Source organism: Pelophylax lessonae (assembly GCF_965119305.1).
Source record: "Pelophylax lessonae genome assembly, chromosome: 5".
Taxonomy (NCBI): Eukaryota; Metazoa; Chordata; class Amphibia; order Anura; family Ranidae; genus Pelophylax; species Pelophylax lessonae.
Genome location: NC_138772.1, coordinates 554,641,922 through 554,666,255, shown reverse-complemented (window position 1 = coordinate 554,666,255; position 24,334 = coordinate 554,641,922). Strand labels below are relative to the sequence as shown.

The following is a 24,334-nucleotide window of genomic DNA, read 5'->3' as shown; positions in this document are numbered from 1 at the left end:
CTCCTCCTTCTCCATCCCATCTCCCCAATCCCATGTCCTCCTCCTGCAGTCTCATCTCCTCCACCCCATGTTGTCATCCTCCTCCAATCCTATCTCCTCCATGCACTGTGCACACTTCCTGGTTGCCAAGGCCCAGGCCCCTGCTGATACTCAGGCCCCATACAGGTGTATACCTCCCTGATGGCGGCCTTGAAGGTACAGGCCAACTCTTCCACATTGGATGGGGCCATGTATTGTAAAATCTTGGATGAAAACCTCCTTTCCCTCAGCCACAACACTGAAGTTGGGTCATGGATGAGTTTTCCAGCATGACAATGACCCAAAACATACCGCCAAGGCAACAGGGAGTGGCTGAAGAAGAAACACATTAAGGTCATGGAGTGGCCTAGCCAGTCTCCAGACATTAATCCTATAAAGAATTTATGGAGGGAGCTGAAACTTCGAGTTGGCAAGGGACAGCCAAGAAACCTTAAGGATTTAGAGACTTTAGTCATGTTTTGCTTGGGGTTCAAAATCAAATACTTATTTCACTCACCGAACTGCAACTTAATTTATAACATTTGTATCATGTGTTTTTTTCTGGATTTTTGGTTGATATTATGTCTCTATCATATAAAATACACATATGATAAAAATGATACACCCGCCATTTCTATGTAAGTGGGCAAATTTACACAATCTGCAGGGGATCAAATACTTATTTCCCCCACTGTAGGTACAGTAGCCATTCTTATAATGAAAAAGATGACTTACCAAAGACCCCAGCTCCTGACCCCTTCACCAAGGTGCTGATGATGTCACCAAGGCGCTGATGATGTCACCACAGGCTCCTGGGAAACCTGAGGATCCCAAACCTTGGGGAAAGCGATTAGGTTTCCTAGGGAGCGGCGGGAACCGAAGCGTAACTACAGGGGTTGCAGGGGTTGCAACTGAAACCAGGCCCCATGCTCCTGGATAGGAGGAGGGGAGGGGCAGCATGTAGAGAAATCACTCTCCTCCTTTTTCCTCCTGTAGCTGCAGGAAGAAAATAGAGGAGATTGGTTCCTCTGTATGCCAGGATCAGTGGGAAGAGCCCCAGGCTTGAAGGGAAGGGCCCCAGCCAGGGGTTTAGGGGGGCCCTTTAGGGTTTCTTGCACCGGGGCACTGAAGGTTCTAGTTAAGCCTCTGGGGGGGGAAGGATGAGTGACATCACTCAGTAGATGAACAAGCCATATGTTGGGGGTCTCTGGTAAGTTATCTTTTCATTTTAGAGTTGTTTTGTTGTTGTTTACAACAATTATTCATGGTAAGGGTTGTGTGGGGGGAGGGGCTAAAAAATTACATTAATTTTAATGTAAGTCCCCATCAAGCAGCCCTCCATCTATTTTATAGGTAAAGAGCTGAGGGATGTGAATGACTGAACCACCCCATCTGGGAGTAACCCCTTTTTATGTTACAGGGTCAGTAATCCATTAGCTCTCGTTCACATTGGAGGTGGGTTTGAAATTGTAAAATGTTAAACCCGCATTTTATTGCGGGACCAGGGGCAATATGAAAAACATCTGAGTGGGTTTATGCACAGATGTCTATTTAAATTGCCCCGAACTCGCCAAAAGTAGTACAGGATCTACTTTTGGAAATCGGTGCAGCGCCGCAGAGTCGGCGTCGCACTGATTCGGACAGTGCCGTTGCCGGCAGTAGGCTGCGATTTAGCATGTGATTCAACATGTCAAATCGCATATCAAATCAACCCGATGTGAACGGGGGTTCAATAAGAGTTTGCATAAATAATTTCCATGTACTAATCCTAACTAAACCTGTATGCCCACTCCTGGTATTCCCTATCCCAGTGCTCCAATTATCAGGTGATCCTTCTCCCGGCATCTCCCATTCCTTTCTATAACTTTCATTCACCTGCATGGTGGTGGGACTGCCTGACAACCACAGCATGCTGTATAATGAAGCAAAGCATTGTGGCCACGCCAGTAAGTCCCGCCCCCCCCTCTGACCGCCATTGCACAGTTTAGGTGGGTGGTTGGGGAGGCTGCGGTAAAAATGCAGATCAACCGCCTGTTTTTTACTGCATTTGTTTCCAGGGTAATTTATTGTGATATTGATAATAATAATAATACCAATAGTAACAATAAAAATAGTACTGATAATAATATTAACATTAACAATATTATTAGTAATATTAATAATATTAATAATAATAATAAAATAATACAAATAATAATAATAATACAGATCAATCACCTGTTTTTTTTTTTTTTACTGCATGTCTATGTGAACGAAGGCACACTATTTTTCCCCAGAATAATGTTTAATAATAATTATTATTAGCAGAACAATAATAATAATATTAGTAACAATAATAATACTTATAATAATAATAATAATAATAATAATACTGCAGATCAACCGCCTGTTTTTTTACTGCATATCCGTGTGAACGAAGCCTAAAAGAGCTTTGCTTGCTGCTATTTTCCCAGAATAATGTATTCTGATATTGATGATAATAATAAAAACAATAGTATTAACAATAATAGCAATAATAATATTAGTAACAATAATGATAAAAAATAGCATTAACAATAATAATAATATTAGTAATAATAATAATATTAATAAAAATAACAATAGTAACAATAATAATAAAAATAATAACAGAAATAATAGTACTGATAACAATATTAACATTAACAATATTATTAATAATATTTATAATAATAATAAAAAAATAATAATAATAATAGAGATCAATCGCCCGTTTTTTTTACTGCATGTCTGTGTAAACGAAGGCACACTATTTTTTCCCAGAATAATGTTTAATAATAGTTATTATTAGCATAACAATAATAACTATAATATTAGTAACAATAATAATACTTATGATAATAATAATACTGCAGATCAACCACCTGTTTTTTACTGTATATCTGGGTGAACGAAGCCTAACAGAGCTTTGCTTGCCAGAATAATGTATTCTAATATTGATAATAATAATAAAAACAATAGTATTAACAATAACACCAATAATAAAATTAGTAACAATAATTATAAAAAAAAAGCATAAACAATACTATTAGTAATAATAATAAAAATAACAATAGTAACAATAATAATAAAAATAATAACAATAATAATAGTACTGATAATAATATTAACATTTACAATATTATTAATAATATTAATAATAATAAAAATAATAATAATAATAATAATAATAATAATAATAATACAGATCAATCGCCTGTTTATTTACTGCAATTTTTTTATCGCATGTGTGTGTGATAAAAACAATAGTATTAACAATAACAGCAATAATAATATTAGTAACAATAATGATAAAAATAGCATTATCAATAATAATATTAGTAATAATAATAATAATATTAATAATAATAATAATAATAATAATAATAATATTAATATTAATAAAAATAACAATAGTAACAATAATAATAAAAATAATAACAATAATAATAACAACAACAGTAATAATATTACTACTACTACTACAACTAGTATTAAAATGTAGTTCAATTCTCCTGAGCTCAAGTGCAGTATATTGGAAGAAATTCTTAGCTCTGAGGCTGGGGGCTCGCCCTCGAAACGCGTCAGCCTAGCCAAAGCAGCTCCATGCGGTTCACTGCATGCCATCCAGCATCACGCAGTGCCTTGGCCACCTTGGAAGACTTTATATTTATTATGTCGATGTGTGTGTTATTCACACTTGATTTGTGAGTATATTTTATACGTTTTACTATTTTAATAAATGTTTTTAGTGGTAATTTGCACTAGGTCGGTGCGCCCCTCTTTTTGTCATTTTTTTACTACTACTACTACTACTACAACTAATAATAATAATAATTTTAATATAAATAATATAAATAATAATAAATATTATTAGCATAGCAATAATATTAACATTAATAATAACAATAATAATATTAGTAACAATAATTACAAAAAACAATAATAATATTAGTAGTAGTAGTAGCAATAATAATAATAATAATAATACTATTAACAATAGTAATACTAATAACAATAAATAATATTAGTGATAATAATAACAACAACAAGAATAACAATAATACTAATACTACTACTATAACAACAATACTAATACTACTACTAATAATAATAATAACATTAATAATACTACTACTACTAATACTAATAATAAAAATATAAATGTACATGTTTTTATTATTAGCATAACAATAGTCATAACAATAATAACAATAATAATTTGAATAATAATAGCAACAACAATATCGGTCATAATAATAATAGTAATACAATCTCCTTGTCAGAATCATATGATGACCTTTATATTGTTCAGAATATATTTTGCCCCTGTGCTGTGTCATATTTATACACCTACATTTTCTTGACAGAGATGTCTTTTACTTACACTTTTCCTAGTTATTTATGACACATCTCCCCCTCCCCCTACCCCCCCCCCCCCCCTCCCTCTTGTCTGGATGTCTAAGTTTGGCCAGTTCAGGAAACTTTGTTTGATGACTGATGAGTGATGAATAAAATAAAAAGAAAACAGAGTGACCAAGTATCAATACTTTACTGTGTTTATGGATACATGATATACAATGTTACAAAATCTAAAAACATAATGAAACAAAACATAATACAGATCCACAGATTCCTCTGCTGTAGCTTTGCTCAGCCCTGCTATAGGAAAGAGATCTGTGGGGGCTATAGGAAAGTGATCTGTGGGGGGCTATAGGAAAGTGATCTGTGGGGGTTTTAGGAAAGGGATCTGTGGGGGGCTATAGGAAAGTGATCTGTGGGGGCTATAGGAAAGTGATCTGTGGGGGTTTTAGGAAAGTGATCTGTGGGGGCTATAGGAAAGTGATCTGTGGGGGCTATAGGAAAGTGATCTGTGGGGGTTTTAGGAAAGGGATCTGTGGGGGCTATAGGAAAGTGATCTGGGGAGGCTATAGGAAAATGATCTGTGGGGGTTTTAGGAAAGGGATCTGTGGGGGCTATAGGAAAGTGATCTGTGGGGGGCTATAGGAAAGTGATCTGTGGGGGCTATAGGAAAGTGATCTGTGGGGGCTATAGGAAAGTGATCTGTGGGGGCTATAGGAAAGTGATCTGTGGGGGTTTTAGGAAAGTGATCTGTGGGGGCTATAGGAAAGTGATCTGTGGGGGCTATAGGAAAGTGATCTGTGGGGGTTTTAGGAAAGTGATCTGTGGGGGGCTATAGGAAAGTGATCTGTAGGGGCTATAGGAAAGTGATCTGTGGGGGTTTTAGGAAAGTGATCTGTGGGGGCTATAGAAAAATGATTTGTGGGGGCTATAGGAAAGTGATCTGTGGGGGCTATAGGAAAGTGATCTGTGGGGGTTTTAGGAAAGTGATCTGTGGGGGCTATAGGAAAGTGATCTGTGGGGGCTATAGGAAAGTGATCTGTGGGGGCTATAGGAAAGAGATCTGTGGGGGCTATAGGAAAGTGATCTGTGGATCTGCCCACCCACCTGGCTGTATCACTGATTGGCAGGGCTCTGGGTGTGGAAAACTACATAGTCCAGCAGCCTTTGCGGCTGTCCGCTTATAGATTTCAAAGAACTGCCACGGCACTGTGGAGCGCCATGGTAGTTCATTCACGTTTCTGTCAGATTGTATCTGCTTATTCATACGGGATGTTTGACTGCTGCTAATCATTGGTGCAATTCTTTACAGGCTCAAAAAAAAAAATTATTATAATTTTAATAAATGCATTACCTGCAAACAAAATGTGCATTTCCAGATTTTTTGGGAAAAAATGAACTTATCCTTTAAGACATATGGCTGTGTTCGTACAGCTGCTGCGTCCTCTAAGGGTCCTTTCACTCGGGCTTTCCGCTCCGTTTTGCTCAGCTGGGATCAATCCGTTGATCCCGGCTGAACAGGCGGATGACAGTTCCATCTCTGCTTACTATGCAGAGACAGACCTGTCAGATCCCTGCTCTCCTCTATGGGAGATCAGATGAAAACGGACAGGTCCTATCCTCCAGACGGATGGAAAATAGGGTTTCCATCCATCTGGATTTAACAGATAGGATCGGATCGGATCGGATAGCAGCGGGTGTCAGCGGAGATGTCATCACTGACATCCAATGCTCCATAGGGGTGCATGGAGCATCCGATCAGGTCCGCCTGAAAACTGACAGGACCAGATCAGAAAGCCTGTGTGAAAGGGGCCAAACGGTCCGCATTAGTAGAGGATGTAAAAAAAAAAAAAAGATGTAAAACTGATGAAACACTGATAAAATACTGATGAAAACTGATATTAAACTGATGAAAAACTGATGCAATACTGATGAAAACTGATGTAAAACTGATGCAATACTGATGCAAAACTGAAGAAAAACTGATGAAATTCTGATGTAAAACTAAGGGCTCTTTCACACGGGCTTTCCGTGTGAGAGCTCCGCTGCGGTCCTTTTTTTTTTTTTTTTTCACGGAGCGGATGACATTTCTGTCTTCCTCGCCGTATGTCCGCATATCATCCCATCCGTTTGGGGATGATATGCGGACCTAATGTAAGTCTATGGGGATTGCGGATGTCAGCGGATGACACCGATGACATCCGATTTTCCTTCCTTTCCGTTTTTTGAACGGAGGAAAAATAGGGTTCTGTTCCGTTCGAAAAAACGGAACAGAACTGAAAGGAAGGAAATCAGATGTCAGCGGATGGTATTCCGCTGACATCCGCAATGCCATAGACTTACATTATGTCCGCAAATCATCCGCAAAAAAAATAGGATGATTTGCGGACATACGGAAAGCCTGTGTGAAAGGGCCCTAAGGGTCCTTTCACACGGCCGCTCCGTGTGTCCGCAAATCATCCTATTTTTTTGCGGATGATTTGCGGACATAATGTAAGTGAATGGCACTGCGGATGTCAGTGGAATACCATCCTCTGACATCCGATTTCCTTCCTTTCAGTTCTGTTCCGTTTTTTCGAATGGAACAGAACCCCATTTTTTCATCCGTGTAAAGAACGGAAAGGAAGGAAAATCGGATGTCAGCAGTGTCATCCGCTGACATCCGCAATGCCATAGACTTACATTATGTCCGCATATCATCCGCAAACGGATGGGATGATATGCGGGCAGAAATGTCATCCGCTCCGTGGAAAAAAAAAAAATAGTCCCGCAGCGGACTAAAGCAGCGGAGCGGCCGTGTGAAAGAAGCCTTATAAAAACCTGATGTAAAACTGAAGAAAAACTGATGTAAGGCCTCTTTCACACGGAGCGGTCCGTATTTCGATCCGCTCCGGCACATTTTTTTTTTTTAATGGACACGGATGACACTTGTGTCATCTGGTCCGTATGTCCGTTTATCATCCCATCCCTTTGCGGATGATATACGGAGATAATGCATGTCAATGGGATTGCGGATGTCAGCGGATGACACCGCTGACATCCAATTTTACGTCCTTTCCGTTTCTTAAATGGAAGGAAAAATAGGGTTCTGTTCCGTTCCGTTCCAAAAAACGGAACAGAACTGAAAGGACACAAATCAGATGTCAGCAGATGGTCATCCGCTGACATCCGCAATCCCATTGACATGCATTATGTCTGTATATCACCCGCAAATGGATGGAGTGATATGCGGACATACAGAACGCCCGTGTGAAATAGACTTAAAACTGATGAAAAACTGAAGAAAACTGCTTAAAAAAAACTGATAAAATACTGATAAAAAAAACTGATGTAAAACTGTAAGGCCCCTTTCACACAGGCGGTGCGCCCGATGGAGTCCGTTCTGCACAGCGGGGGTTCGATCCGCCAATCCCCGCTGAGCACACGGATGACAGCCTCGTCTCTGCTCTGTGTGCAGAGACGGAGCTGTCAGATCCGCGCTGTCCTCTATAGGGAGATCGGATGAGAACGGGCCACCGGTCCGTTCTCATCCGATCCCATCCGATCCGATACTCCAGAGACGGATGGAAAATAGAGTTTCCATGTGTCCAGATTTCACAGACAGGATCGGCAGCAGAGAGCAGTGGGTTACATAGTAGGTGAGGTTGAATAAAGACAATAGTCCATCCAGTTCCCCCTGTGTAGGTGTGTGTGGCTGTAATCATCTCACATAGCCCTGAATGTTCTGATCCTTGAGATGTACGTCTAAGAGTAGTGTTGAGCGAACACGGACTGTATTATTCGTGTTCGTACCGAATAATTGGATTTTTTGTACCCGAACACGGACACGGACACTTTACTGTATGTTCGGGTAAAAATCCGTGTTCGGTCGTTTTATTTCCGGGTTTTGCATGCTTTGGCGCTCTTTTCATGGCGGGCTTTCAACAGCCAATCAACAATCGTTTAACTGGTGTGCCTTAAGCCATCCCAGCCATGCCTGCAAATGTCTCAGTAGCTGTGATTGGCCGTCTGAAGCATGTGACCAAGTCTTTATAAGTTCGAGGCAGCCGCAGCGGCGTCATTATGCTGCTTAGATTCAGGGACAGAGCACACATCAACGTGCTGGCTGCTGATTAGGGAAAGATAGGCAGGAAAAAACCATTTGTGTCCGGATAGAATTGAGGGACAGGTCGGAGTGTTTAGGCAGGGCGAGTTGTAGGCATTTTAGGGATAGAGTCTGCTGAATTATAGGGTCAGTGTCTTCTACAAACTACAATCGATATTGCTGTGTGGGGGGTGGGGTCTGCACTCAATCCTGATCTACGATCTCTTCTCAATCCTGTTAGGGACAGAGTCTGCTGAATTTTAGGGAAACTGTGTTCTACAAACTACAATCGATATTGCTGTGTGGGGGGTGGGGTGAATCTGCACTCAATCCTGATCTACGATCTCTTCTCAATCCTGTTAGGGACAGAGTCTGCTGAATTTTAGGGAAACTGTGTTCTACAAACTACAATCGATATTGCTGTGTGGGGGGTGGGGTGAATCTGCACTCAATCCTGATCTACGATCTCTTCTCAATCCTGTTAGGGACAGAGTCTGCTGAATTTTAGGGAAACTGTGTTCTACAAACTACAATCGATATTGCTGTGTGGTGTGGGATTGGAGATAGGCAGGTGTCAGTGATCCACATCCATTTTTCTGTGTGTGAGCTGCAGTGAACACAATCTTTTTGGGCTGCAGTGAACACAATCTTTTTGGGCTGCAGTGAACACAATCTTTTTGGGCTGCAGTGAACACAATCTTTTTGGGGTGCAGTGAACAAAATCTTTTTGGGGTGCAGTGAACACAATCCTTTTTGGTGTGCAGTGAACACAATCTTTGTGGGGTGCAGTGAACAAAATCCTTTGTGGGGTGCAGTGAACACAATCTTTTTGGGGTGCAGTGAACAAAATCCTTTTTGGGGTGCAGTGAACAACATCCTTTTTGGGGTGCAGTGAACACAATCTTTTTGGGGTGCAGTGAACAAAATCCTTTGTGGGGTGCAGTGAACACAATCTTTTTGGGGTGCAGTGAACACAATCTTTTTGGGGTGGAGTGAACAACATCCTTTTTGGGGTGCAGTGAACAAAATCCTTTTTGGGGTGCAGTGAACAAAATCATTTTTGGGGTGCAGTGAACACAATCTTTTTGGGGTGCAGTGAACACAATCTTTGTGGGGTGCAGTGAACACAATCTTTTTGGGGTGGAGTGAACAACATCCTTTTTGGGGTGCAGTGAACAACATCCTTTTTGGGGTGCAGTGAACACAATCTTTTTGGGGTGCAGTGAACACAATCTTTGTGGGGTACAGTGAACAGAATCTTTGTGGGGTGCAGTGAACACAATCTTTGGGGGGTACAGTGAACACAATCTTTGTGAGGTGCAGTGAACACAATCTTTGTGGGGTGCAGTGAACACAATCATTGTGGGGTGCAGTGAACTCAATCTTTGTGGGGTACAGTGAACACAATCTCATACTGAAGGTTTGAGGGTGCTGCCTGTTCCATACTCCCCCTACTCCTAGCCTTTTAGGGGTACAAACAATAGTAATTGGGGCCTAGTGTGGTTGTGTACGTGTGATATACATACACTTTTTTGGGATCATATTTTCTATTCCGCTATTTAATCAAAAACCTTTGGGGATCAGTTAAATTGGGGGATAGTCTGTGTTGGTACGTGTGAGAGAGATCCACCTTTCCAAGTTGTTGGGGTTCATCTCATACTTCTGAAGGTTTGAGGGTGCTGCCTGTTCCATACTCCCCCTACTCCTAGCCTTTTAGGGGTACAAACAATAGTAATTGGGGCCTAGTGTGGTTGTGTACGTGTGATATACATACACTTTTTTGGGATCATATTTTCTATTCCGCTATTTAATCAAAAACCTTTGGGGATCAGTTAAATTGGGGGATAGTCTGTGTTGGTACGTGTGAGAGAGATCCACCTTTCCAAGTTGTTGGGGTTCATCTCATACTTCTGAAGGTTTGAGGGTGCTGCCTGTTCCATACTCCCCCTACTCCTAGCCTTTTAGGGGTACAAACAATAGTAATTGGGGCCTAGTGTGGTTGTGTACGTGTGATATACATACACTTTTTTGGGATCATATTTTCTATTCCGCTATTTAATCAAAAACCTTTGGGGATCAGTTAAATTGGGGGATAGTCTGTGTTGGTACGTGTGAGAGAGATCCACCTTTCCAAGTTGTTGGGGTTCATCTCATACTTCTGAAGGTTTGAGGGTGCTGCCTGTTCCATACCCCCCCTACTCCTCATCTAGCCTTTTAGGGGTACAAACAATAGTAATTGGGGCCTAGTGTGGTTGTGTACGTGTGATATACATACACTTTTTTGGGATCATATTTTCTATTCCGCTATTTAATCAAAAACCTTTGGGGATCAGTTAAATTGGGGGATAGTCTGTGTTGGTACGTGTGAGAGAGATCCACCTTTCCAAGTTGTTGGGGTTCATCTCATACTTCTGAAGGTTTGAGGGTGCTGCCTGTTCCATACTCCCCCTACTCCTAGCCTTTTAGGGGTACAAACAATAGTAATTGGGGCCTAGTGTGGTTGTGTACGTGTGATATACATACACTTTTTTGGGATCATATTTTCTATTCCGCTATTTAATCAAAAACCTTTGGGGATCAGTTAAATTGGGGGATAGTCTGTGTTGGTACGTGTGAGAGAGATCCACCTTTCCAAGTTGTTGGGGTTCATCTCATACTTCTGAAGGTTTGAGGGTGCTGCCTGTTCCATACCCCCCCTACTCCTCATCTAGCCTTTTAGGGGTACAAACAATAGTAATTGGGGCCTAGTGTGGTTGTGTACGTGTGATATACATACACTTTTTTGGGATCATATTTTCTATTCCGCTATTTAATCAAAAACCTTTGGGGATCAGTTAAATTGGGGGATAGTCTGTGTTGGTACGTGTGAGAGAGATCCACCTTTCCAAGTTGTTGGGGTTCATCTCATACTTCTGAAGGTTTGAGGGTGCTGCCTGTTCCATACCCCCCCTACTCCTCATCTAGCCTTTTAGGGGTACAAACAATAGTAATTGGGGCCTAGTGTGGTTGTGTACGTGTGATATACATACACTTTTTTTGGATCATATTTTCTATTCCGCTATTTAATCAAAAACCTTTGGGGATCAGTTAAATTGGGGGATAGTCTGTGTCGGTACGTGTGAGAGAGATCCACCTTTCCAAGTTGTTGGGGTTCATCTCATACTTCTGAAGGTTTGAGGGTGCTGCCTGTTCCATACCCCCCCTACTCCTCATCTAGCCTTTTAGGGGTACAAACAATAGTAATTGGGGCCTAGTGTGGTTGTGTACGTGCGAGATACATACACTTTTTTTGATCATATTTCCTATTCCGCTATTCAATAAAAACCTTTGAGGATCAATTGAATTACGGGATAGTCTGTGTCGGTACGTGTGAGAGAGATCCACCTTTCCAAGTTGTTGGGGTTCATCTCATACTTCTGAAGGTTTGAGGGTGCTGCCTGTTCCATACTCCCCCTACTCCTCATCTAGCCTTTTAGGGGTACAAACAATAGTAATTGGGGCCCAGTGTGGTTGTGTACGTGTGATATACATACACTTTTTTTGGATCATATTTTCTATTCCGCTATTTAATTTAACTGGGCCTCCATGCGAGACCTGTGTGCCTTGTTGCGCTGTTTTGAGTACTCCACCAACATGGCCAGTGGCAATGACGCCGTTCTCAGCTTAACTATCCCACTTCTATGCCTCCTTGAAAAAACAATTCGGGCGATGATGGAAGAGGATGTGGCACAGGATGAGGAGGAGGAGGAGGATGAAGAGGTAACATTTCCAAGGCTTTCAGGGCAGTCATTCGCAAGGGGCTCCGAGGGTGGGTTCCTGCACACGCAAACGCCAGGGACGCAATTGTCCAGCAGGGGCACAGTTCTGGAGGATGAGGAGGATGAGGAGGAGGAGGAGCTGGAGGAGGAGATGGAACCATGTTCACAGCAGGGTGGCACCCAGGCCAGCTCATGGCCATCACTGGTGCGTGGCTGGGGGGATACAGAGGACACGGACGATACACCTCCCACAGAGGACAGCCTTTCGTCGCCTCTGGGCAGCCTGGCACACATGAGCGATTACATGCTGCAGTGTCTCCACAACGACCGCCGAGTTGCCCACATTCTAACTTGTGCTGATTACTGGGTGGCCACGCTGCTGGATCCCCGTTACAAGGACAACGTACCGTCCTTAATTCACTCACTGGAGCGCGATCGCAAGATGCGCGAGTACAAGCGCACGCTGGTAGACGCCATGCTGCTGGCATTCCCATCTGACAGCGGGGCCACAGTGGAAGCACAAGGCAGAGGAGGAGGAGGAGGAGGTCGCCAACGCAACCAGGGCACCGCCAGCACCTCAGAAGGCAGGGTTAGCATGGCCGAAATGTGGAAAAGCTTTGTCAGCACGCCACAACAAACAGCAGCACCAGCAGCTCAGATGGAACGTCTTAGCAGGAGGCAGCATTTTACCAACATGGTGGAGCAGTATGTGTGCACACGCCTACATGTAGTGAATGACGGGTCTGCCCCCTTCAACTTCTGGGTCTCCAAATTGGGCACATGGCCTGAGCTTGCCCTTTACGCCTTGGAGGTGCTGGCGTGCCCTGCAGCCAGTGTATTATCTGAACGGGTATTTAGCACGGCTGGGGGCGTTATAACAGACAAGCGCAGCCGCCTGTCCAGAGACAATGTGGACAAGCTCACGTTCATTAAAATGAACCAGGCATGGATCCCACGGGACTTTTCCGTACCTTATGCAGAATAGCAATGGATACCGACCTTACCCACCCATTGTTCCATTTTTGCTCTTTCTCACTCTTTTGGGGTGTACCCTCATTTAAAATTTTTGAAAAGAAGCAGTGTTGGCTACCTCGTCCTCCTCCTCAGGGCCAGATTAATGTAGGGGCTATTGGAGCTGCAGCTCCAGGCCCCTACCTTTTATATAGGCCCCGGGTTGGCCATATTCACTGTTACCGCTCTTCTGTCACTTGTAAACACAGAAGTCTGGCTTCTATGCTCGCTTCCCCAGGCAGCACCCTCAGAACCTCCCCACACAGCGTGAAGGCCGGACAAGGAGGGACAGTTGGCGATGCATGGATGTGTTTATGGGCTTCAGAGACAGCATCCCATGTTGAATTAGGCATGCATGGCTGCACCCTTCCTCCTCTGGGTGCATGGCAAGGCACGGCCCTTAAGGCCCTTCAAAATCCTCAGCACCAAGCCCATGATGCTGTTAATCCGGCCCTGGTCCTCCTCCACCGCCGCTTCCACCTACACCGCCCATAGGTGTGCGCAGCCTATTGCATTAAGGTGTGCACCCCAAAGTTGAAATACACATGCATGTGTTTGCCAGCAGGGAGAGTAATGTATCGGGGCCATGTACCTGTAGGCAAGGAGAAATAGAGCAGAGCAGGTCCCAGGGAGATCTTTCCCATCTCCTCACTGGCAATGCTATGTGCCCTAGGTGATTAGGGTGTGCCCAGGCACACCCAGCACACCCTGTGCGCACGCCTATGTCACCGCCACATCCACCACCACCTCAACCTCCCTCCTACTCCATATGGGCCTCGTCCTTCAGAGATGAAGAAGAACATTGTTTTATTTTTCTGTTTTTTTTTTGTTGTTTTAAGTTATTTCCCTATCCACATTTGTTTGCAGAGCACTTGCCATGCTCTTAATTACGTTTTGCTGCCATTTGCAGCACTCTAGCCCTTTCCTTTGGTGTTTTAGAGCCATTTTAGTGCCTTAAAGTTCGGGTCCCCATTGACTTCAATGGGGTTCGGTGTCCGGGAAAAGTTCGGTAAAAGTCCGGGACACGGACCCGGACTTTTTTTTAAAGTTCGGCCGAACCCGTCGAACACGGACATCTAGGTGTTCGCTCAACCCTATCTAAGAGTCTTTTGAAAGCCACCATACTACCCGCAGAAACCACCTCTTGTGGTAGAGAATCCCACAATCTTGTAGCCCTAACAGTAAAGAACCCCCCACGTTGCCTGAGGTTAAAATGCTTCTCCTCTAATCGCATTGTATGCCCTCGAGTCCTCATGCAATCCTTTCGACTGAACAGCTTTTTTTCTAAGCTTAAATCCCCATTGAGATGTTTATAAATTGCTATCATGTCCCCCCTCAGACGTCTCTTCTCCAGGGAGAATAAATTGAGCGATTGCAGATGCTCTTCATAGTTAAGGTCCTCCAATCCCCTAATCAGTTTAGTTGCCCTTCTCTGGACTCTCTCCAGCTCCAACACATCCCTCCTGAGGACTGGCGACCAGAACTGGACAGAATACTCCAGATGCGGTCGGACCAGAGTTTTATAAAGTGGAAGGATTATAGTCTTATCTCTGGAATACATCCCTTTCTTTATGCATGCTAATATTCTGCTGGCTTTGGCAGCTGCCGCTTGACATTGCATGCTGTTGCCTATGACATCTGCTGCTCCATAGGGCTGCATGGAGCATCCGATCAGGTCCGAAAAACTGACAGGCGGATCGGATCGCCCGTGTGAAAGGACCCTAAGGGTCCTTTCACATGGGCGATCCAATCCAATCAGACTGCCTCTCAGTCCTTCCAATGCTGTGCCACTCACCAGCTCACCTGGCTGTCTTCCCTTCCTGGAGATTTGCCCAGCAGTGTCCTCCTGCTGTCTTCTCCTTGCTCTTGGTCAGGAGGATCCCTCCATGTGTCATGAGAAGGGTCTCAGTGATGCTGTCTGTGGGTCACCTAGTCCTCCCTGGATCTCTGCCCAACCTAGGAGAAAAAAACACACTGCCAGCCAAGCCTGCACAAATGTACCCAAACTTACAAACAATCTAACCTTAGCACACTAACAACATGAGGGGGTGCTACAATTGCTATGTATTATGTTGGTAACTTTACCTTGCCAATACATTCTTCTGTTTTCATAGAGTCGTGAGTCCAATTCTTTTGTGCACGTTGAAGTGCAAAGACAGATATACTGGTGGTGCCAGTGAGGTAAAGGCCTCAGACAAGGTTGAAACAGGAGCAGAGGACCCAATTCAGTATATGTATGCAAAAATTGAGACATGATCCTAGATATAGTGGTGCCACATCCAATGCCTATGTAAAGAAGTGAAAAGAGAGGGGAGAAAGGATAACCCCCAGAAGTAAAAAGAGAGGGGGAAAGGATAACCCCCAGAAGTACAAAGATAGGGGAGAAAGGATAACCCCCAGAAGTAAAAAGAGAGGGGAGAAAGGATAACCCCCAGAAGTAAAAAGAGAGGGGGAAAGGATAACCCCCAGAAGTACAAAGATAGGGGAGAAAGGATAACCCCCAGAAGTAAAAAGAGAGGGGGAAAGGATAACCCCCAGAAGTACAAAGATAGGGGAGAAAGGATAACCCCCAGAAGTAAAACGAGAGGGGAGAAAGGATAACCCCCAGAAGTACAAAGAGAGGGGAGAAAGGATAACCCCCAGAAGTAAAAAGAGAGTGGACAAAAGGATAACCCCCAGAAGTATGAAGTAATAGGACTTTTAATGCATCCACTAGTTAATCTCATAAAGAAATGTACAATCCTTAATAGTGTAATTACATACAAAATGTATTATGATAAAAAAAATTTAAATACATAAAAACCATCATATAAATCAGTGAGCACAAAAGTGCTGAGCAACATGCTCCTGAGCCAGAAGAACCCATGAGTGGTCCGACATGTAGCAGGGTCTGTGTCTGAAGACCATCAAAATGGCCGACCTCCTATGCCCGGGTCAGAAGGGTTCTAATGTACAGGTTTGCCAATGGATCGCGCTACGCGTTTCGCTATGCAGCTTCTTCAGGGGAGTTTCCCATTGAAGCTAGGAGACATGGCATGGTAAGTATACATTATATAGTATACAGAGTTGTTCTTAAAGAACAAAATTCATTACATGGTTGAATCAAAAATATCCCACTCAGAGATTGTACATAATACATTTTAAATTTTAATATCTTTTGGGCACCGGTACATATTCTAGCCCTGAGATTGGGGGAGAGACACGGGACAACCACAGAGCCGGGGGAAAAAAAACTCAGCCATATAGAGGGAGATTGATTAAGGGGCCATATATTTCATTTAAAAATCTGTAAAATGTCTCTCCCTGCATATATCCACCCACAGAGGGGTATGAGGAGATTGGCTATACCCACATCTATTGCACAATAATTTTCACTTTCTGCTATATAACATTCCCAAAAAAAAAAAATCAAAATTTTGTAACATTTTAGGCCACTTTGTTTTCCGCTACATATTTTGGTAAAGAAAATCGCAATAAGCGTATTTTGTTTGGTTTGCGCAAAAGTTATCGTGTCTTCTAACTACGGGAAAGATTTATGTCATATTTATTGTTTTTTTTTACTAGTAATGTTGGTGATCTGCGATTTTTAGCGGGACTGTGACATTGCGGCGGACAGATCGGACCCCTAACTGACATTTTTAAAACTTTTGGGGGGAGCAGTGACATTACTACAGTAATCAGTGCTACAAATATGCACCGTTACTGTACTAATCAAAATAGAAAAGGTTCGGGACTTTGTATGAGAGACATGACATGACAGGGTTGATATAGTAAAAAATATCACATTTTATTAATACATGCAACAAAGGAATACAAAAGATATGTGCTACAGACATTAAAAATATATGGTATAAAATGGATAATGTAGTCCGGCAATCCACCCCCAAACCAGATTTCAAAGAACCAACATGGCAAATGGGACAATGATAGTATAATTAATATAAATAAGTATAGGTGTAAATTGATATCATGACATTCATAGACTGACGCGTTTCGTGGGCTTTGCCACTTCTTCAGAGTCGATGCATGATCCATGTCTATAAAAAATAAATAGATATAGGCGTATAGAGGCATTGCACAAAATGATGATGGTAAATGAAAAATGGAGAGGGGAAGGCGGGGGGAGGGAAAAAGGGGAACAAATCCCCACAATCCCAGAACTTACATAATAGCTGAGGCAGTAACCATGGCTGGAGGTGGGGGCCTGGACCCACAAACGCCTCCCACGGGAGCTGAGGGCGCATGAGGCGCGGCGGGCAGGGCTAAAGATGTCACACATCAAAAAAGTGTAAGTAGAAGTGATATAAATAATGCTGAGTAGCCATATGGAGATATCTATAAATGGTAAATAAGAAATTGGATATGAGTATAAAAGATACATCATGCTACTTGCATAGTAAAGGGGTGGAAAGGATGAAATGAGGAATGAGGAAACCAACATTTGGAAATAAAGTGTGAAGAGGGAATGAAACATCCATCTAGCCTGATCGATATTTATTATGTTATCACACATACTTGCATTCACTGGATACCTAGTGGACAGTTATCTGCCCACTAATCATCTGTCTTATTAGCAATACTGCATAGCTTGCTCTGCCATTGCTGGGTGGTTGTTTGTGGCGGTTCCCCACCCTCTCTGGGAGCTGCGATGTGTTACGGGCGCCCTCCCCTTCTCCCTATGCTCCATCGTGCACGGGGGATCGGGTGGGCGGTGCCGCTACACATCGGCGTCACGTTCCGCATTGACGTGTGACGTCATTTTGGCGCCAACACGCCGACGGCGGCTGTTCCATCTTGTGCATAAGAGGTCGACCGCTGGACGGTTTGGCAGTATGCCTGCCGTCCTTGCGGGCCCCCATCTATGCAATCACGTGACGTTGGGCGTTCCAGGGTCGGCGGACGTTTGGCGAATTTGGAGCACACTTGTATTTCCATCTGGTATTTACTTTTGGGCTATATGCATCTTCTTGCATCACTCTTTCATTTTGCACATTTCTTTTCCCCTTCAGCTAACACTGCGGTGGTTACTCTTGAGGCACTATGGTCATTGGTCACACCTGACCTCATCTATTCACTTTCTATCACACTTATTGCTTGTCCATTTCATTATTTCACCTGCATTCCTCTTTCTCAGTCTTGGGGTGAATGTTTCATTCCCTCTTCACACTTTATTTCCAAATGTTGGTTTCCTCATTCCTCATTTCATCCTTTCCACCCCTTCATTATGCAAGTAGCATGATGTATCTTTTATACTCTATACCATATTTTTATACTCAATATCCAATTTCTTACTTACCATTTATAGATATCTCCATATGGCTACTCAGCATTATTTATATCACTTCTACTTACACTTTTTTGATGTGTGACATCTTTCGCCCTGCCCGCCGCGCCTCATGCGCCCTCAGCTCCCGTAGGAGGCGTTTGTGGGTCCAGGCCCCCACCTCCAGCCATGGTTACTGCCTCAGCTATTATGTAAGTTTTGGGATTGTGGGGATTTGTTCCCCTTTTTCCCTCCCCCCGCCTTCCCCTCTCCATTTTTCATTTACCATCATCATTTTGTGCAATGCCTCTATACGCCTATATCTATTTATTTTTTATAGACATGGATCATGCATCGACTCTGAAGAAGTGGCGAAGCCCACGAAACGCGTCAGTCTATGAATGTCATGATATCAATTTACACCTATACTTATTTATATTATTTATACTATCATTGTCCCATTTGCCATGTTGGTTCTTTGAAATCTGGTTTGGGGGTGTATTGCCGGATTACATCATCCATTTTATACCATATATTTTTAATGTCTGTAGCACATATCTTTTGTATTCCTTTGTTGCATGTATTAATAAAATGTGATATTTTTTACTATATCAACTCTGTCATGTCATGTCTCTCATACAAAGTCCCGAACCTTTTCTATTTTGAATTAAATTTAGGGATGGAGGCGCACGGCAAATCCCACCGGACGTCTCATTTAAAGTCCCGCCCTTCCCCCCTCTTTGTAGCCTGTTACTGTACTAATGACACTGGCAGGGAAGGGGTTAACACTGTGGGTGATCAAGGGGTTAAATGTGAGCCTAGGGGAGTCATTCTAACTGTATAGGGGCGTGGCTTCTGAAATGATCATAGAGACCTGTGATCCTATATAGAAGGATCACAGGCGCTCTGTGATCATTCCAGAGAGAAGAAAGGTCAGATGTGTTTACAACAGCTGACCGTTCTTCTCTCTGAGCGGGGAGCGATCGCGGGTGTCAGGCAGCAATCGGAGCCACCTGCCCCGTGCATCAGAGTGCCCTGGCTGCAGGCGCACGATCGACTTAGCCCTATGTTGGTTCGTGCAGGAGGGCCAGCTTGCCGCAGTATACAGTATATGCGGTGGGCGGTCTGGAACTGGAGTTTTTTTTTTGTCCCGGCTCTGTGGGTGTCCCGTGTCCCTCCCTTAATCTCAGGGCTAGAATATGTACCGATGCCCAAAAGATATTAAAATTGAAAATGTATTATGTACAATCTCCGTGTGGGATATTTATGAATCAACCATGTAATGAATTTTGTTCTTTAACCACTTGATTACGTGCACATGGTTTCAGCGGCGCAAGCGCCGCCGGAGCAGCACGCCGCTGGAGCCACAACCCCGCTGTGATTAGACACGGCAGGAGGCAGACCACGGGAAGAGCGGGCTCAATCACCACCAACCTCCCGCAATCTTCGGCTAAACTGACAGGGAGGGATTTAACAGAGGCAGAGAGAGATCAGTGATTCAGCTTATCTGAATCTCATGATCTTTCCCTGCCTCCCTGACAAACCGCTTGTTATACAGCCTTGTCTGCCACTGCCGGAGCTTCCAGCTAATTCCCCAGTATCTGGATAGACCAGAGTCTCGCTACTTGATCCTGTATCTCGCTACTGATCCTGTATCTCGCTACCTGATCCTTATCTCATTACCGGACCCCTCATCTCTCTAAACCAACTAGTGATAAGTACCCCACAGGGGATTCCTTCCTATCAACTTACATTATCTACTCTTGCATACTAAAGACTGCTGCTATCTATGCACTACTAATTCTATCATCTGCACTGTTACATAGATTGCTAGCTCTTGGGTCTACTACCATCTTTATCCTTGCACTGAGTTAGCAATTCCTGTACACTTCATCTGCTGTCCCCTACCACCTGTTAATTGTACATGATTGCTAACCTATCTGCATACTATCACCATCTGCTAACACTCCTGAACATTACTATTGAGTGCCTATCATTGCTATCACTACTCACGCCTGTCCTTTCAGCACATCACCTCTATACTATCGTATACAACCTATCACTCCAGGAACATCTTATCTGAGTGTCTGTATATTTGCATGCTGAGGCAGGCTGGGCCACAATGATGAGTCTGGAGAGTTGGATATGGTGATTCAACACATCTCTGCACGACTACTGAGTGGAAATTCTGCAGCTGCAAATCCAGTTCACTAAACAAACGCCGGAGCGTTACACACACACAGTTTTTAATGAATCTTTATTTAGTTTAACAGATAAACACAAAGTGGGAAACAACAATGGCAAAGGGTAAAAAATGAAGATGGGGCCAAACAGTGCCACATCTCAGGGGGTACAGAGTTGCAACTCAGAATATGGTGTAGCAAAATCAGACATATAGCATTACGGAACCAACATAGGACAGAGGGCAGGATGCCGGAAGCTACAAACTAGGGTTGACCATGGACAGCCACAGGCGCCAATCTGTACATGGAGCTCGGCTCGGAGAACCCCAAATCAGAGCCCGCCCCGGGGGAGGGGGACAACGGCCTCCATCAGACCCCCCCCGACACGGCCCCGCAACCAGGGGCCACATCGAATCCAACCTCCTACCCAAGGCGGGCAAGAGGGAGGAGCGCAGCAGCAGCAGCCCAAGTCCCCATGGGAAACCCAAGCAGCCCCAGTGGCCCAAAAAAATTGGGGGAAAGCATGCATAGCTCCGGCAATCCGCCTAACATAGTCTTGAAGCAAACCATCTGAGGTAGAGGGAGCAGCATGTGGTAGAGGGGAAGAGAGGGGGAGAGTGAGGGAGAGAGAAATAATGAGAAAAGAGAAAGAAAGAAAGGAAATAAATAAAATAAAAAAAGGGGGGGGAGACACAAGGGAAGAAAAGGGGGAGAAATGTAGTATCTTCCGGGGTCTGGAGCTCATCGTGCGCCACGCTCCCATGAGGTCAGCCATACCGTCCAGAAGTCGAGGATACCGTACTGGAGAAGGTCTAGGGCAGTGATGGGGAACCTTGGCACCTCAGATGTTTTAGAACTTAATTTCCCATGATTTTCAACTACACTGCAGAGTGCATGAGCATCATGGGAAATGTAGTTTCAAAACATATGGGGTGCCAAGGTTCGCCATCACTGGTCTAGGGGGTGGGCAGGGGTAGTCTACCTAAGGACGGATCGGCCAGCACCAACAGGGCCTGGTCAAGGCTCGAAGGAAGTGCAGCTGGGTCTCCCAAATAGTCTAGCCTAGGTCTCCACTTCGTGTCGTTTTGCTCCCGCGTCCCCCACACAGTTAGTAAGCACAAATAGGGAACACATTTAACCCCTTGATCACCCCAAGTGTTAACCCCTTCCCCGCCAGTGTCATTTATACAGTAACAGTGCATATTATTAGCACTGATTAACTAATGTCACTGGTCCCCAAAAAGTGTAAAAAAATGTCAGTTAAGGGTCCGATCTGTCCGCCGCAATGTCGCAGTCCTGATAAAAATCGCTGATCGCCTCCATTACTAATAAAAAAAATAAAAAGTCCATAAATCTATCCCGTAGTTTCTAAACGCTATAACTTTTGCGCAAACCAATTAATATATGCTTTTTGGGATTTTTTTTTTTTTTTTTTTTTAACCAAAAATATGTAGCCGAATACAAATTGGCCTAAACTGATAAAAAAATTAGATTTTTTTTTTTTTTTTTTTTTTTATTGGGAATGTTTCAGAAAGTAGAAAATATTGGTGTTTTTTTTCAAAATTTACGCACTTTTTTTGTTTATAGCGCAAAAACGAGGAGATCACAGAGGAGATCAAATACCACTAAAAGAAAGCTCTATTTGTGGTAAAAAAAACAAAAAGGGCTTCCATTGTATTAGGATACAGCATCGCACGACCTCACAATTATCAGTTAAAGCAATGCAGCGCCGAATCGCAAAAAAAATGGCCTGGTCATTAAGGAGGTAAAACCTTTCCGGAGCTGAAGTGGTTAAGAGCAACTCTGTATACTATATAATGTATACTTACCATGCCATGTCTCCTAGCTCCAACGGGACCCCCTGAAGAAGCTGCATAGCGAAACGCGTAGAGCGATCCATTGGCAAACCTGTACATTAGAACCCTTCTGACCCGGGCATAGGAGGTTGGTCATTTTGATGGTCTTCAGACACAGACCCTGCTACATGTCGGACCACTCATGGGTTCTTCTGGCTCAGGAGCATGTTGCTCAGCAGTGTTGTGCTCACTCATTTATGTGATGGTTTTTATGTATGTATTTACACTATTAAGGATTGTACATTTCTTTATGAGATTAACTAGTGGGTGCCTTAAAAGTCCTATTACTTCTGGGGGTTATCCTTTCCCCCTCTCTTTTTGCTTCTTTACAGAGGACCAGGGCTTTTTTTCAGCGGGAACGCGGGGGAACGCAGTTCCGGCACCTCCAGCACTGAATGTATGTAATGGCAAGGGGTGTTGGGCTTTGCTATGGGTGTCTTTTGATGCTGGCTGGTGGGGGATCTATTGTTGCTGGAGGTGATATCTTTTTGCGGGGGGTTTATTGTTGCCGGGGAGGTCTACTGTTGCTCCTGGGGGACCTATTGTCTCTGGAATGGATCTATTTTTACAGAGGGGGTCTATTGTTGCTGGGGTTGGTCTTATGTTGCTTGGGGGGGGGTCAGTTGTTGGTGAGAGGGATCTACTGTTGAGGGAACCGTCTATTGTAAATGGCTGCTGGAGGGTCTATTGATGCTGTCTGTGGGGAAATCTATTGTTGCTGCTGAGGGTCTATTGTTGTCTGGGGGTATTTTGTTGTGGCTGGTCCATTGTTGCTGGTGGGATCTACTGTTTCTGGGGGGTCCTTTGTTGTTATTTTACTGCTTTTCTTGTTATCATTAACAAATCCCATACAAATTACTTAGTACCACAAATGATACTTGATTCTGTATTCTCTAAAAGGGGCAGTACTGGGAGGTGGGTAGAGGGTGGAACCTAGGAATGGTGCTCGGAGGTAGGTAGGGGGCGGAGACAAGGGGTAACCCCGAAAGTGGGAGTTCCTGCACCTATTTTCTAAGAAAAAAAGCCCTGCGGAGGACTCAATTCAACCAGTGGCTCTTGCAGGGGTAGTGTGGCACTATAAAAACCTGCCAGCCTTCACACTGATAATATCTGGTTCCATGTTCTTCGGGTTTATTATTATTTTACACAATTTTGCATGTGTGCCATTAATCACCGTGCGTGCGAGCCGACTCATGATTGACATCTTCTTACTGCAAAGTCAATATTTCAGATCGTATTTCCTGTTGAGAAGTTTCCTGCAATTTCTTGAAGTGAGACCACAGCCAAGGCTCTGACAGTGACATCTGGACGTGGGCATTGTGCAATATAAAAATCAGGGGAGTGACAAAGCCGCCTTCACTCAAAGAGCGCGAGTGACTCTTCTGACCGTCTGTGAATGAAGTATCAGAAGATGGGGAATTACTTCCAGATCTGTGTCTTGTTCCAGGCAATGACAGTCTTGTATTCTGCATCCATCTCCTACCCATTGAGGAGACCACACAACCACCAATTACTGGAAGATTCTATAAAACTCTTCAATGAAGGGCTGAATAATTCAAGTTTTCTCTACAAGCTTCTCAAGGTGGACTCACACAGTCAGGTATGTAGTAAGGCTGATCTTTGTCTTTGTGTCCAGTGGTCAAGAACACATCTTCTAGTAGAGCAGGAAAAGTCAAAAATCCGTGACATTTGTGGCTTTCTGTCTTGGTGACCCAAGGTACGCTATATGGCCAAATATTTGTGGATGTCAAGTACTTTTTCCCCCTTGAGTTGTAGACTGCGTGTAGCAGCAGGGCCGGCCC

At 43.6% G+C, this 24,334-nt stretch overlaps 1 protein-coding gene across 1 annotated transcript in view; it reads left to right on the top strand.

Annotated features, from left to right (window-relative positions):
- The first annotated feature begins 23,881 nt into the window (after positions 1 to 23,881).
- LOC309555340 (neutrophilic granule protein-like) overlaps positions 23,882 to 24,334 on the top strand; it is a 92,798-nt gene continuing 92,345 nt past the window's right edge. The window contains exon 1 of the mRNA XM_082257299.1: positions 23,882 to 24,132. Coding sequence (XP_082113425.1) covers positions 23,929 to 24,132 — 204 coding nt within the window. The 5' untranslated portion in view covers positions 23,882 to 23,928. The remainder of the gene's footprint in view (positions 24,133 to 24,334) is intronic.